General features: G+C 33.4%; 1 protein-coding gene across 1 annotated transcript; it reads right to left on the bottom strand.

Annotated features, from left to right (window-relative positions):
* Positions 1 to 10,963: 10,963 nt before the first annotated feature.
* On the bottom strand, positions 10,964 to 12,136 carry LOC115961437 (aspartic proteinase CDR1-like). The gene has a single exon (XM_031080421.1). It carries the CDS (start codon positions 12,134 to 12,136, stop codon positions 10,964 to 10,966), a length of 1,173 nt encoding a protein of 390 aa, XP_030936281.1.
* Positions 12,137 to 12,786: the final 650 nt, after the last annotated feature.

Raw genomic sequence — 12,786 nt, 5'->3', positions numbered from 1 at the left:
TCTTCCAATATTTATGTTTTCAAGTTTGGTGAAGGATATTATAGCTTTCAAGTAGACGTTTTAATATTTTTTATTCTATTTTGTAGATGTTTTAAATTAAAGGTAATTTAAAATGCAAAATGCAACCCCAATCCAAACCAAAGGAGTCAATACCGTACTGGAGACTGTTTCAGTTTAGCTACGAAAACAATATATTTTGGTACCAGTTAATACCAGTGTATCGTTTCGAGATTACCGCTAATATAATAATAATAATAATAATAATAATAATAATAATAATAATAATAATTTTTATTAACATTTAAAACAAATAAATTTAATATATAGTCTTTAAATAATTATTGGGTCAATCTGTACAATTATGTTGTAGTGTTGGTCAATACCATAAACATCTTCATTAACTCAATCCCAATCCTTTTTTATTATTAAAAAATAAAAGCCCAATCCCTTTGTGTTTAAAAAATAAAAGTCCCACCACCGCACACCCTTGATGCGATGGTCACTTCAAAAATATAAGTACTTGAGGGGTGTGGGAGACAAGAGCTAAGATTCAAGTCTCTAGGAGGAAGTTTCACATACATATACACTTACATTAGATTAAAGTAGAATTCTATCTTATATAAATAAAAAATAAAAAAATTAAAATATCAACCCTTTTTCCAATTCTTTTTTTTTCCTATTTTGTTAACATGACACTTGTTCAAGCTCTAGCCACCAAATTAGAGTAAAGCAACATGGTCTCTCTCTCTCTCTCTCTCTCTCTCTCTTTGTGGACAAAGTATCTGTTGTTATGGAAAAACTAACTTAGCATCTCAACTTACAAATGAAAATCTCGTGCCCCACTTTTTGTGCGTTATTCTTGTTCGCAATATTTTCATTTGGATTAATTCCTTGATTTTGTGATCCCAATTCTATTCTATTGTTTTTTATGTATAAACGAGAGAGGATAAAGAGAGAATGATCCTTGCATGCAAAATCCTATTACAACCTAAGGGGTGCCTTGGTAGCCTACACTATTTGGCAGTCATGATTATCTATGAGCGCATTAATATTCTGTCAAAAAATCTCCTTTCCTTCACATAAAGTTATAAACCTAGCTAATGAATTCCAATTGTTCATTTCTAAAATTAAAATGAACACCAATGTATGTGAACCGCTATATATTTTTGACAGCCCCCCAATCCCCATGCATTAAACTCAAAACAGATGGAAAGTGTAATCGGTAATCCAGGACTTTGGTTTCATCAGGGATTGGGAAGAGAATTGGTTAAGAGGTTACTCTTTACACCAAGGAAACACCAATAATAACACATCAGAACCTTGGTCAATTCATTATGGTCTTGACAGTGTGTGTGGAAATTAGCTATTATAATGTCATTCTATAACCAGATTTAGACAGCATGGTCTCTTAACTCTTTACTTGAAGATTTAGATTCTACATGTGCGGGCCTACTCTTACGTACCATCTTCAACATGTGACCTCAATTGTCTAAAATAAAAGGGAAATAAATATCCCAAACTCGATTTGTTTACAAACAATAAAGATAATGTTTTTCATGAGTAACAGCTAGGCCCCTCGGTTATGCATGGTAAATGTGCCTCTTTTTTTTTTTTTTTTTTAGACAAAAAAATTGGATTTTTTTTTTTTTTTTTTGGCTTTGCAATTTATAACTAAATTTATTTTTTAGACAAAAACAAGATTTTCTAAATAGTAGGAATGCAACTTGGCCTAAAGACATTCCCAGAACATGATATCAATTTAAACTTTTACTAAAGCTTCTGTGACCGCTTTCTTTAATGCTCATTGAATTGCTCTATCAACTACCATAGAGTGGAAAAATAAATAAGAGTTCTCTGGTGCTAAACAAGAATAAATGAATAGGAAAATTACATATAAGGCTTAATGATTTGTATTTGTTGCTCAACTTCACTTAAATTTAAAAAAGTTGATTTCTTATTCTCATTATATTAGAGGGAAAAATATCGTGCCTCTCTACTCAGATCTGGTGGCTGGGGCTTTTTTTGGCCTTAGGGGGCTTTCCCTGCCTCTCCAATCCCCCCCCCACCCTCCCCACCAAAAAAAAAGAAAAAAAAAACTAATATATATATATATATATATGTGTGTGTAATTAATTTTAGAAAGTTTGTCCAAAAAAATTACACTTGGCCCCCTAACAACATCATTGACCATCTTTAACAAAAGAAAAATGCCCATAAAAAACAAATGAACAAGCCCAAAAAATATTGACCAAACCACAAAATCACCAAGAGAAAAGCTCAAGAAAATTTAGCCCAATCATTCAACAAATTAGACTAGGACCTTAAAAAATTTAACCAAAACCAAATTGATCTTACAAAGTAAATTCCCAAAACCTCTCCATCCAAAAAAAAAAAAAAAAAAAACCGAGCAAAGGCACTGGCTACTTGTGAGAAGGGCTGTCCAACAATGGTAGTAAGGCATGACTCCCATGGCAACGCAATGAGACCCGGTAAAGGTAGACAACATGACACCACTTCAGGCTTCAGCCACCAAATCTGAGCAAAGCAACATGCTCTCTCTCTCTCTCTCTCTCAAAGTATTATCCTCACCACATATATGCTTTTAACTATATTCTAAATATGCAAAAAAAAAAAAAAAAAAAGTCAAGAATGCAAAGCCGGCCCAACAAAATTTGGGTCCAAAGACGAAACATTTATATGAGGCCATTTATATGTAAACATTAATTAAATAAAATTAGTTAATACTAGTAATTAAATGAAGACTAATTTGTTGTATTAAATTCATAAATTGATGAATAATACTAACTAAAGTAAAGTTAATTTTATATAAAGGATTCGATATCATAGTTGAAGTATAAATTTTAACAAAAATTAGATTCTCAAACAATTAGGAGAGATTAGTTATCATTGATGATCTAACACATTTGCAACAATTTTTTTGAAACATGTTAGGATTTCAATTGGGTTAAATTTCTATTGCTCTTCTATTTTGGATGCCTTGTTAGAAAAGAAAAAAGAGAAATATAAAATGTTCACAATATGATGTGATAATAATTGTAATTGATGAACTTCAACAACCTAATTAATGAATGTTTGAATTTTTTTTATTTTATAATTGATGACTTGTCAATTTGTAAGTCTATAATTAAATTTCAAGTATCCCTAACATCACTCATTAGGGGGAAAAAAATGCTCAATCATTTATAATATTTTGAGCCTTCTACGATGAGATTTTACAAAGTTAGTTGAATGTAGTGTTGTGTTGTGTACATATTGTTAATTTTAACAACAACAATTATTATCTTTCTTTATAGATGATTATTAAACATAAATAAGATGATAAATACAACTTTTATTTTATTAGTCAACTTTTTGATACAAGATAGAATTTCTACTTTAACCTAATCTAAGTGTATATGCGTGTGAAGTTCCCTCTTGAAGACTTGAACCCTGGCCGTTACCCCCCCACACCCTATAAGCATTTATACTTGTAGAATGACTACCGCACCAAGGGTGTGCGGTGGTTATCTGTCAACTTTTGAATTGTGCATACATATTGCACTCGTTAAGATAGCAATTAATGCAAATTTTGTCAAACTATTCCAAAAAAGAGTCACTTCTAAAATGTTCACGTTAATTGTTTTTTTTTTTTTTTTTTTAATAAAACTAATAGACCTTTGTTCCATTTCTCTCCTAGTCAAAACAATTTTTACTATCTCAAATATTAAAAAAAAAAAAGATTTATTACTAAAAAATAGTTTTACTTATTAAAAATATGATAAAAATAGTCTCTCTTTTTTTTTTTTTTTTTTTCTTTTTTTTTTCTTTTTTTAAACATTTTGTCACTCTGAACCCCAAGTCCTGGTTCCGTCTCTAGACAAGAGTGGTGATAGCTCTCTAGAATAATTAAGATTTTCTAGCTCCTTTTGGAAATCTTATTCAAGATTTTCAAGTTTAAGACGAATCTTTCTAGCGGTACCGACTTTCTCTTATCCGTAGAAAGGGTAAGACCACAACTCATCTCCTATTTTGCAAAGCTAAAGAAATAGTAGATATTGTTATTTGGCTGGATAGTTTTCTTTCTGATGTTTCTGTTTGAGATCAATTGTTTCTTGTAATTTGTTTCGTTCTTCATTTGATTAATACAAAGTCTTGCCAGTTTCTAAAAAATAAGTAAATAAACAAAGCGAAGCTGTTGCTATTACCATGTTGTTCACTTTTTGGACCGAAGCACCTTTGACTCAATTAAGATGAAACTTGCTGATTTTGAGGTTCTTATGTGCCTAACTTTTGCCTTAAGAACCTAAATATATGTGTTAAGTTTAGCAAGAGTGTTGTCTACTTGCTTAGTAATAAGAACTAAGAAGACCAAAGTGAGCATGCTCGACTCTTTGCAAATTATCAAAGGCAAATTGAATTGTAAACCCTCCAAATTGCACATTTTAGAAGATATCCATTTTTTTTTGGAGATACCGATAACAGTGTTGTTTTGCATGCTAAATATGCACTTAAATAGCAAGCATGTTATTAGCCACAAGATGGGTATGCTGAGATAGATATGTTGTTGTGTATTGAATCCTGCTGCTGCATAGGGTGTTTATTAGGTAGATTTTGGGTATATAAGAGATTACAAAGAGCCCTAACTAGCAAGCACGTTATTAATCCTTTTAAGGTATAGCCCAAATGTGGCTAACACAACCTTCCATGTAACTGTAAACCTAGGATCTTGAAGCATTTACCAATTAGTATGCATTAAAGCAATATTAGTGAACAGTACAGTTAAGTTACTGACTAATTGGCTGCTTGGTGGTCCTCTCAGACAGCGATTTATTGGCCCATTAGTGGAACAAGACTCAATTAAAAAGCTTTGTTACGCTATCATATTAACTGATTAATTGTTGGAATCCAGCAAATCCAAATGTGGCCATCTGTTGGTGGAATTTGTTCCGTCAAGGCAACAAGTACCTTTTTTTTATACCAACAACTTCCTTCAAAAACTTCTACCAAATGTTAGAGTTGGATTTGGCATTTGTTGCCCAAATAATTTAAAATATATTGTATGGAAATGCACACATGACCGCTACTTGACTAGGGACCTCATCTTTGCCCATTCTTCTAGTTACAAAAATATGACTAGCATGAAACTTCATTACACTATCTTTGTGATGGTCAAGCACATAAGTCACTTAAATTTCGTTCTACTTTACCTATATAGTTCTTTCAATTATCCCTACTTAGTCAGTTAAATGTTGATTTCCTAATCACATTATATAAGAGGGAGAAATTAATATCGTGCCTCTCTACTCAAATCTGATGGCTGGAGCTTAGAGTTAGGGACAAAGTCATTCTTTGGCCTTAAGAGGGCTTTCCCTGCCTCTCCCACCCCCCCCCCCCCCCAAAAAAAAAAAAAAAAAAATACTAGTGTGTGTGTAGAGGTAATTAATCTTAGCAAGTATGTCCAATAAATTTACACTTGGCTCCCTAACAACATCATTGACCATCTTAAAAAAAAAAAATAAATAAAAAAATAAAAAAAAAATAAAAAAATAAAAAACAAATGACTAGCCCAAAAAATATTGACCCAACCATAAAATCACCTAGAGAAAAGCTCAAGAAAATGGGGCCCAATCATTCAACCAATTAGACCAGGCCTTTAAAAATTTAACCAAAACCAGATTGATGAAAAGAGAGAGATTGAGCAAAAACATTGCTACTTGTGAGGAGGGTTGAAAAACTAAGATAGTAAGGCAAGACTTGTGACGCAAAGCAATGAGACGTAGAGGTTGGCAACACAACACCAATTCAGGCTCTAGCCACCAAATCTGAGTAAAGCAACATGCTCTCTCTCTCTCTCTCTCTCTCTCTCTCTCTCTCTCTCTCTCTCTCTCTCTCTCTCTCTCTCTCTCTCTCTCTCTCTCGACAAAGTATCTGTTGTTATGGAAAAACTAACTCAACATCTCAACTTACAAATAGAAATTTTGTGCCCCACTTTTTGTGCATTGTTCTTATTCGCGATATTTTCATTCGGATTATTCCTTGATTTTGTGATCCTAATTCTATTCTAATGTTTTTTTTTTTTTTTTTTAATTTTATTTTTTATGTTAAAATAAAATAAATGAGAGAGGATAAAGAGAGAATGATCCTTGCATGCAACATCTTATTACAACCCAAGGGGTGCCTTGGTAGCCTACACTATTTGGCAGTCATGATTATCTATGAACGCATTAAAATTCTGTCAAAAAATCTCCTATACTTCAAGGTGCATACTTAAAATTATAAACCTGGCTAATGAATTCCATTTTTTCATCTCTAAAATTAGAATGAACACCAGTGTATGTGAACCGCTATATATTTTGGACAGCCCCCCAATCCCCATGCATTAAACTCAAAACAGATGGAAAGTGTAATCGGTAATCCGGGACTTCGTTTCATCAGGGATTGGAAAGAGAATTGGTTAAGAGATTACTCTTTACACCTAGGAAACACCAATAATAACACAACAGAACCTTGGTCAATTCGTTATGGTCTAGACAGTGCGTGTGGAAATTTGCTACTGTAATGTCATTCTAGAACCGGATTTAGACAGCATGGTCTCTTAACTTTTTACTTACGGATTCAGATTCTACATGTGTGGGCCTAGTCTTACGTACCATCTTCAACATGTAACCTTAATTGTCTAAAATAAAAGGGAAATAAATATCCCAAACTCGATTTGTTTACAAACAATAAAGATAATGTTTTTATGAGTAATAGGTGCTACCTCAAGGGAAATGGAAAAAAAAAAAAAAATGCATTTTTATGTGGAGTTTCATAGAAAATATTATATTTGAAGTGTAAATGAATGAATTAATATTTTTTTGGAATGTAGTTTGGAACTAATATACACCAATAAAGGTAAAAATATTGGTTTCTTTAAAACTTGAATTAAAAGTAGCAATGAATGGTGGTGGTTAATATATGGCTAGGTTTGGATAGCAACGCATTTGTCTTTTTTGGCTGGATCCCATGCACTATTCATGAGACCCACAAATACAGAAAAACGTAAATCTAACTTTAAAACTGGGTTTACGGCACTATTTATACATTTAAAAATTATTTTGTTACAGTGTTTTCAGTTTTGAGTTTTCAGCAATAAGCGGTATCCAAACAGACCCTATGTATGAAGTTGCCATCACCCGTCCCCTTCTTCATATACCTTTACCATTCTAATTAAAGCGCATTGAAGAACAAATTTGAAATTGCACTCATCACAGCAGAAGTTGAACCCCGTCCAAAAATCTTCATTACTAGCATTGCACTTGTGATTGTTGGAAACTCGCTTTCGTTGTAGGGTAAGTGGGTGTGGTGGGTGAAAGGGGCTTTGCACCTCTTGCGGAAGCTTGGCACATGATTCATGCATGTAGGCTGTAGTAACATCCCTCACTGCAAATGTAGGTCTGGTCATTGCTTTATTGTCTGCATGCCTCGCAACTGATCTGATCATCTCTCTTCCTGTTACTAAGTGATAACTAATGCTCGTGATTAAAATATTTATATCTTGTTTGGATGGATGGGGAGTAAAGAGAAGTAGAGTAGAGGGAATGAGAGTAAGTTAAATTACCTTATTTTGATTTTTTTAAGGAATAAGGGGGAGGGAATTTGGAGGAGTTTGGAGGGGTTCTAACTATTTCTAACTTCTCATTTTTAATTTCTCCAAATTGGAGAGATTTGGAGGGAGGGAGAGTAGAGTATAGAAATGCTTAACCAAATGAATTACCAAATTTACCCCTATCATATTAACAAAATTACAAATTATAAAAAGGCTAATAATTCTCATCCCTTTAATTTTAAAAAATCCAAATAAGGTGGAGGATAACCATTCCTCTCTCTCTCTCTCTCTAAGGTGAAGGATAACCATTCCTCTCTCTCTCTCTCTCTCTCTCTCTCTCTCTGTGTGTGAAGAATCAAGAATGTAAAGCCGGCCCAACATAATTTGGGGTCTAAAATGAAACATTTATATAAGGCTATTTATATGTAAACATTAATTAAATAAATTTATTTAATACTAGTAATTACATTAAGACTAATTCGATGTATTAAAAATAGCACCACCAGTTGACATTGTCAAAATTATGTGCATAATAAATAAATATACACAAACCTCTCATGTTTGAGGACAATAGAAAAATTGTGATAGAACAACCTTTTAACTAACAGTAATCACTCCATAAAATGTTCTTGATCGGATCCGATTCAATGTATGTACTTATTACTGTAATAATTATGAGTTATGACTAGCATATAAATATATAATTCGGCCCCCCCAAGTGGAAAATCTTGGCTACGCCCCTGAACACAACTTCCATAATGGTGTTGAAGGTAAAGAAGCAAGTGTTAGAAAGGTTTGAACGAGGATGGGTACATTGTGCCCACCGACCTGGACACACCATTTTCTTCTATAATGTTGGGAACAGGTGTAAAGGAGCGTAACTATAATTGAGGCTTCTGTCACCAATTTTCTCTTCAAATTTGATGGATGAAATTTTGCAAGCCCAAGTGGAAAGCACCTAGCCATGCCACTTTCTTTCCTCTCCCTCGTCTTCTTAGCCAAACCACTAAATATTTTTTCTTTTTATACGTAAAAATTAAGATAATGAACTTGGAACATTGTCCCCACAGCTGAAATTTTAATTTTCCCCTTCAGCTTCTTCCCAACCCCTCGACTCGATAAATAACTTGTTTATGTTCATTTGTTTAGAAAACAAGTCAAGTTTGACAGTTTTTAGACCCCTTAAACAATTGATTAAATCTAGGTAATTAGCCAAGTTGTTACTTAGTTCAATTAAACAAGTCTAGGTTATCATAATAATAAAGATCAAATCATGCAAAGCAGCGGAAAATAAATAACACAAGATATGATCACCCAGGAAACCAAACCGGTAAAAACCTGGGGAGGATTTGACCTAGCTATCCTCAAGGTAAACTTGAATCCACTATCTTGAAAGAATCGAAGTTCATACAAAAGGACTTACAAGCACCCCCGCTTGACTTCCTAATGCTACCAACCAGTCGAACTTACAGACACAACCACGTGCAAGCTCCGAATCCACGGACTCCTTCTTTCTTAGATTCCCACCAGCTACAAGCACCCCCGCTTGTGTATTCTTTAAGCTTTAATGGCAGCAACTGAATTGATCATCAAGGTGTAGAAAATATCTCCTCCTTGAAAACCCTAAGTTTGTGTAAAGGAAACCTCCTCTAGATTTTACAAGAGATTTACACAAACCGCAATATGAGCAACACTAAAACATGGCTAGGGTTTACCTTTTATACTTAGGACAAATAAGAAACCCTAAAAACGTTTTAAAACAAATAGGGCTGAATTGGACGAATTTGCAGAAAAGCAATCTGCCCGAGCTTCGATCGGTCGAGCCTAAGCTTCGATTAATCGAGCCAGGCCGAAAGCCACAGTGCTTCCTGCTTTAAACTTGATTCCAACTTTACATTGACATACAACTTTGAGCTAGCTTTAAACACTTCTAAACACATTGTTTTAATCATGGTTTGCCAACAATACAAATTAGAGTTCTAAATACATAAAATCCTAAACTTTAGAACCTAACAAAGTTCAAGCCTTAGATTAGGCTCGATTATTAAACGTGTCAACCCCAAACATAATGATGTATTCGTAAAAAAAAAAAATCATGAACATGAGGGCTCGATTTAACTATATATAATATTATATTTTTATATGTATACATGTCTAAAAATATATTTATATAGACTTGAAATTGGATTGTATAAGTTTGTTAATAGGTTCGTGTGATATTAATTATTATTCTTAGTTTATTGATTGTATAAACAGTCTATTTGTAGTAAAAAATCATAATATTGTGCAAAAATAAAACATTATTTTAGTCATGGTTTCAAAATATATAGGAAAAGAATAAGTTAATCAAGTAACTATTAAACAAGCTCAAGCTTTCTTGACAAGATAATGAGCTAAGCTTGAACATAAAATCTTTAAAAAAATTATAAGAACAAGCCAAAACTTTTAATTCTTGACTCGGCTCGTCTCATTTACAACCCTACTTTCTCTCTTTATCTTGTCCAAAATCCATCCAAAATAACTCATTGAAACTAAACTAATAATGGAAAGACAAAAAGATGACTGTTAGGCTCTTAGCAAGAAATGTATGCCACTTGAGGCAAAATAAACAAGAGGGGATAGCTTGTGATCTGTTTAAGTACACGTGTAAACATTCAAGACATTCAGCCTGTGCTCAATTCTATCCATTGGGCTCAGCTCAATTTCTATCAGCAGCAAGCGGTTTTTGTATTCTTGAAATTGTAAAAAGAAAAGAATCTCCAGCCCTAGATAATAAAAAAGAGAGATGAACTCAAAGACCTTTTACAATTTCTTCTAGAAATACAAAATTTTGTGTTTTTTTATTTTTATTAGAAATAATTTTATTTTGAAATATAAAAGTACTTCTTTTTTTTTTTCTTTTTTTTTTTTGGATAACACAGTGAACCTCACTAAAGAAAACCCTTTGAACTCGCCTCTAACCAGTACAACTAACACCATCTAAGAAAACCAACCAGTTGAGTAATCTTGACGCATTCACCCCAGATGCTCTAAGCAAAAGAAGAAATATAGAAGACTTATATATATATATATATATATATATACACACAAACTTCTTTTTCCTATTTTATAGTACATAAGAAGAAATGAAATCTTTGAACCTTGGATCACACATGCCCCACAATAAAATTCAACATTTCTTTTTCAAATTCATTTAATAGGAAAATATAACTCATGGACCATATAGAACCAAACTGGTGATCTCACCCTCCACCCCCTGTTTATCTGGAGAGGAGATACAATTTGGTCCACTTTTAGAAACATATTACATAGATTAATACACGGGTAGGTATGTATCTTTCATTGATCGTATAGGTTACATGAAAGTTCCAAACTCTACAGTTTGGTGCAATCAGTCGGCTTGAAGGAGACCATCCTTGTTTCCAAGTCAAACCCAATCAAAAAATTAGCTTGAACATAGTTGCCATATAATCCTTGGTCACCCAAATCTGCCAATTCAGTTTTTGCATGATTTATAATTGCAAAGCAGTAAATATCATATCCTCTAACCGGTTGATTGAAAATTTGTATAGGCTTTAACTCCACATCTGCACCATCAAAATGGACAGTCAAAAGTGGTCCATTATCATTAGTAATTTCAGTTCTATAGCAAAGCCGGTTCCCCAAAAGAGTGTCATTTTTCATGGGTTCAATTGAAATCCGCTTCTTCACTTCCACCTCTAAGCGATTATAAAAATCTGGTGGCAAAGCGAATAGTGTTGATCCTGAATCGATTAAAATGTTGCCCATAGAAACCTTTCTTGAAGAGTTAAAGGGCACATATGTGTCTCCAACACTAATTCCTTCTAGTGTCACATAATATTGATTTCCCACAGCTACAAATGGTGTTGAAACCACACCATCACCCACAACTTCACTACCATTGCCAAAACTTATCTTGCCTGTAATACTAGGATCAGTATATTCAGTGCCATATGGCAACAAGCAATAAGAAAACATCTTGCTACCAATTTGTGAAGGAAAGGACAAAGGCCCTAATCCTAACGCAATGAGTCCCGTTGTGTGGTCATTGTAATTGATGGTATTGTTGTGTGCACATCCAAAAGCAATATCAAAGGAAACTGCTTGCCCAGAGGTAGAAGTGATGGTGACTTTTTCTTTGGCCAAAACACCTTTGGATAAACCACTTGTATATCCACTAACGTAATTGCAACTATTTAGAGGAGAACAATGGATTTGGTCCCATTCTTGACATTTTTTTGAATGACAAGAAATTTCACTGTATGTGCTGGACTTTTTAGGATCGAACTTGGGATGAATCTGATTAAAGCAAACATCACAAGGTACACATTGTGTCCACACAAGGTCACTAGCTGTATCGATGATGCCGTAGATGTCTACTGGTGGAGTGCCAATTGAGGCCTTCATGAGATGCTGACCGTAGTATGGTATTAATTGTGCTTGGGGGAAATTATGAGCTGTAACCAAAACACCTATAAGATAATATGAGAGAAGGAAGCACGGATGAAATTTGACACCACTTGCCATTGAATTTAGAGAAATGAAACAGTACTGGCTATACTAAGGACTTTTAAATACACGATTAAACCAAACTTTCCATGTTCAACCTAACGATTACTTGATTGCACCATTAATTTGACCGAACAAAAGGGGGGAAAAAAACAGAAAGAAGAGAATTCTCCATCCGTGAATGGCATCGAATGTATTACTAAAAACTGGAAATTTTAGTAAGCACCGAAATTTTCTTCTTTTAACAATATTTAAAACAGAAATTGTAATGAATGCAATAATACCAATATATCATAACAAATCTTTTGTTTCACAAAAGAATAGGTCATCAATCCTTATTTAATATATTTTTCCAAACAAAAAACCTTATTTAAGAATAAATTTGGTTAGCTAGGCCCCTCGGTTATGCATGGCAAATGCACCTCTTTTTTTTTTCCAAACAAAAAAATAGGAATTATTTTTTTATTTGGCTTTGTAATAAAATTACACTTGGCCCCCTAACAACATCATTGACCATCTTAAAAAAAAAAAAGAAAAAAAAAACCGATATTCCTTTAAAAAACCAATGAATAGCCCAAAAAAGATTGACCCAACCATAAAATCACCAAGAGAAAAGCTCAAGAAAATTTAGGCCAATCATTCAACCAATTAGACCAGGCCCTTTAAAA

This window comes from Quercus lobata, chromosome 9 (genome assembly GCF_001633185.2).
Source record: "Quercus lobata isolate SW786 chromosome 9, ValleyOak3.0 Primary Assembly, whole genome shotgun sequence".
Taxonomy (NCBI): Eukaryota; Viridiplantae; Streptophyta; class Magnoliopsida; order Fagales; family Fagaceae; genus Quercus; species Quercus lobata.
The sequence above is the reverse complement of the archived record's forward strand: the minus strand, read 5'-3'. Positions and strand labels throughout refer to the sequence as shown.

Excerpts from the sequence above, each read along its gene's own strand:
- LOC115961437 (XM_031080421.1), bottom strand. The coding sequence starts at position 12,136 with ATGGCAAGTGGTGTCAAATTTCATCCGTGCTTCCTTCTCTCATATTAT.